This window comes from Arachis duranensis, chromosome 10 (assembly GCF_000817695.3).
Source record: "Arachis duranensis cultivar V14167 chromosome 10, aradu.V14167.gnm2.J7QH, whole genome shotgun sequence".
Taxonomy (NCBI): Eukaryota; Viridiplantae; Streptophyta; class Magnoliopsida; order Fabales; family Fabaceae; genus Arachis; species Arachis duranensis.
Window position 1 is genome coordinate 17,238,197 of NC_029781.3, and position 2,354 is coordinate 17,240,550.

The following is a 2,354-nucleotide window of genomic DNA, read 5'->3' on the forward strand; positions in this document are numbered from 1 at the left end:
CTTTAAACCACTCAACAATATTCAATAAAAAATTGCAACGTCTTTTCCAGACCGTCAAGCACAGCCTCACCGTTTGATTTTTCTAATACCACCTCACCCATATAACAACACCACCCTCCACCTTTTACTTCTGTTAAGTATTCACCCGTGCTTTTTTATTATGGAATTATATATTACACATAACTATTATATCCATTTACTCTCATTCTATTTGAGTTGGTCTTACATGCCCACCTCTCTTCATCCTCTCCAATATACGCCACTTAGGGATGGTAAAACTCTTTGAGATGCGGAGATTCATGTAGGGACTGCCCCAAATAGAAATTCGACTGTGAAGAATTTGGCAAAATTCTCCTGAGGCAGGCGCGGAGACCCGGAGCGGTAATTTCCACCCGTCCCTGCTAATTCCCGAATTTCATGAATTTACTTAATTCTCCTTAATAGTTTATTTCTCATATATGTTTTTTAGTTATTTCACATGCCATATATATAGACTTTTTGTATAAAATCTCTTACTGGTTTTGTATAGAATGGATACTTTCAACTCTATTTCTATGGAAATTAATAATTAATCAAAACTATCAAAAGAGATAGGAAACAGGTCCCCGCGGAGAATGGAACCTGTGGAAAATGGAATGGATACTTTCAACTCTATTCCTATGGAAATTAATAATTAATCAGAACTATCAAAAGAGATAGGAAACAGGTCCCCGCGGAGAATAGAACCTGTGGAAAATGGAGAAGGAGAATAATATTCCCCCGCAGCGAAGAACAGGGACGGGGATGGGGAGCAGGGCCCCGTTGACATCCCTAACGCCATTGATTTACATGAACCTTAATCAGTTTCTAGGCACTCTCTAATCCCATTGTTTCATTTTAAAAAAATGTCATGTTCTTACTCTTCTAAATAGGTCTCACAATAGAAAAACACCATTTTAATCCTTAGATTTTTAGAAAGTATAATATTATGAGCAAAGTTCAATTTATTTTACATGTAACTTGAAAGCTTCTAAATCTCAAGTTTGTCAGATTTTCTATGTAATTTTGAGTAAATATTTCATGGCATCAATAAAGAGAGTTAACTTTGGAAAAAACAATGTTTACAAGGGTGAAAGGCTGAGAGCAGGATACCGGGAACAATTTGAGTACAAAATTGTTATGATTAACAACGATCTTAAACTTGCACAATCAACAACTATTGGTATTGCAGAAGTTGAATCAAGAGGATTAGGATGGTTAAATTTGAGATGAGGCTTGAATAGTACTCAGAAGATGTTCAATTCTGTATTTCATAAGAGGCTGCCCTTTTCTGGTCTTCTTAAGCATTTTGTCCCGCAGAGCTTTTCTCCTGGCTTGGGCTTCTTCTCTCTCTTCCTTCCTTGCCATCATTGCTGCTTCTCTTTCCATTCTTTCTCTCTCTTTCTCTTCATGCTTCTTCCTGTACAATTCTTCCAAACAATACTTTTTCTTCCGCCTCCTCTCACTCTCGCACTTATCCTCTTTCATCTCAGCACTGCTATTCTGCACCATCAAATAGAAAATTTATGTTAATGGATTCAACTATTAGAATCTTGACCTATAACAGTTATGATATATCGAAGAACCTCAATCATCAGTTTCTGTGTCGAGAAATGATCGCTTTGCTCCGTTTGATGCTTTAACATCTTCTTAAACTTCTTTACATTCTTCGCATTCTTATAGAATTCTTTTTGCTTCTCTGAACAAACAAACAACACCTAAATCAGACTGCATCATCCTCTGTTACAATATAGAATTCAAGATTGAGAAGTGGCATACTTATGAGAGCAGGGTTGTAGTGGCTTTTATCGGATTTCAGGTTGACGGAATAATTCTTCCTCTTCCTCTTCCTCATCCTCTCGTTGACTCCCTCGTTCTTCTTCATTGTGGTCTGTGGAATGGGAGAACAAACTGAAAAGCGGAAACCCTAATTTACAGAAGATCAATTTCTCTTGATCTATTGGATTGGGGTCCAATGCTAACATAAGACAAAAAGAAAAAGGCCAAGTATAATGCGGGTCGTGATACAACTGGGTCGGGTTTGACTCATTGGCCCAATACAGGTCCAAGATGGCAATGCCTTAAACTATTGTGATATGTAAACATTACAACGCCCAGTCCAAAAAAGTTTACCACGCAAAAAATATTTTATCCTAATAGTCCTTCAAGAAAATATATGAAATGAAACACATCTAATGTAAAATAATGAGTAAATGGTTAAATTAATTTCTAAAAGATCATTCGTTTTTTAAATTGGATCTCGAAATTTTTTTTATCAAATTCGTCTTTTAAGATTTTAAATTAATCATATTAGTTCTTTCATCACTTTATTTGTT

The 2,354-nt window shown here is 36.0% G+C and overlaps 1 protein-coding gene across 1 annotated transcript; it reads right to left on the reverse strand.

The window, feature by feature from the left end:
• Positions 1–1,065: 1,065 nt before the first annotated feature.
• LOC107469333 (stress response protein NST1) lies at positions 1,066–1,970 on the reverse strand. The gene is made up of 3 exons (XM_016088714.3): positions 1,798–1,970; positions 1,605–1,717; positions 1,066–1,521 (listed from the first exon to the last, which is right to left on the reverse strand). The coding sequence occupies exons 1-3, from the start codon at positions 1,901–1,903 to the stop codon at positions 1,237–1,239; spliced, it is 504 nt and encodes a 167-aa protein (XP_015944200.1). The 5' UTR covers positions 1,904–1,970; the 3' UTR covers positions 1,066–1,236.
• Between the last annotated feature and the right edge of the window lie 384 nt (positions 1,971–2,354).

Bases quoted from the DNA above. Each gene is read 5' to 3' on its own strand.
- LOC107469333 (XM_016088714.3), bottom strand. From the start codon at position 1,903: ATGAAGAAGAACGAGGGAGTCAACGAGAGGATGAGGAAGAGGAAGAGG. The intron at 1,718-1,797 runs GTATGCCACTTC...TTGTTTGTTCAG, and splicing joins CTACAACCCTGCTCTCATAA to AGAAGCAAAAAGAATTCTAT. The intron at 1,522-1,604 runs GTTCTTCGATAT...TTGATGGTGCAG, and splicing joins CACAGAAACTGATGATTGAG to AATAGCAGTGCTGAGATGAA.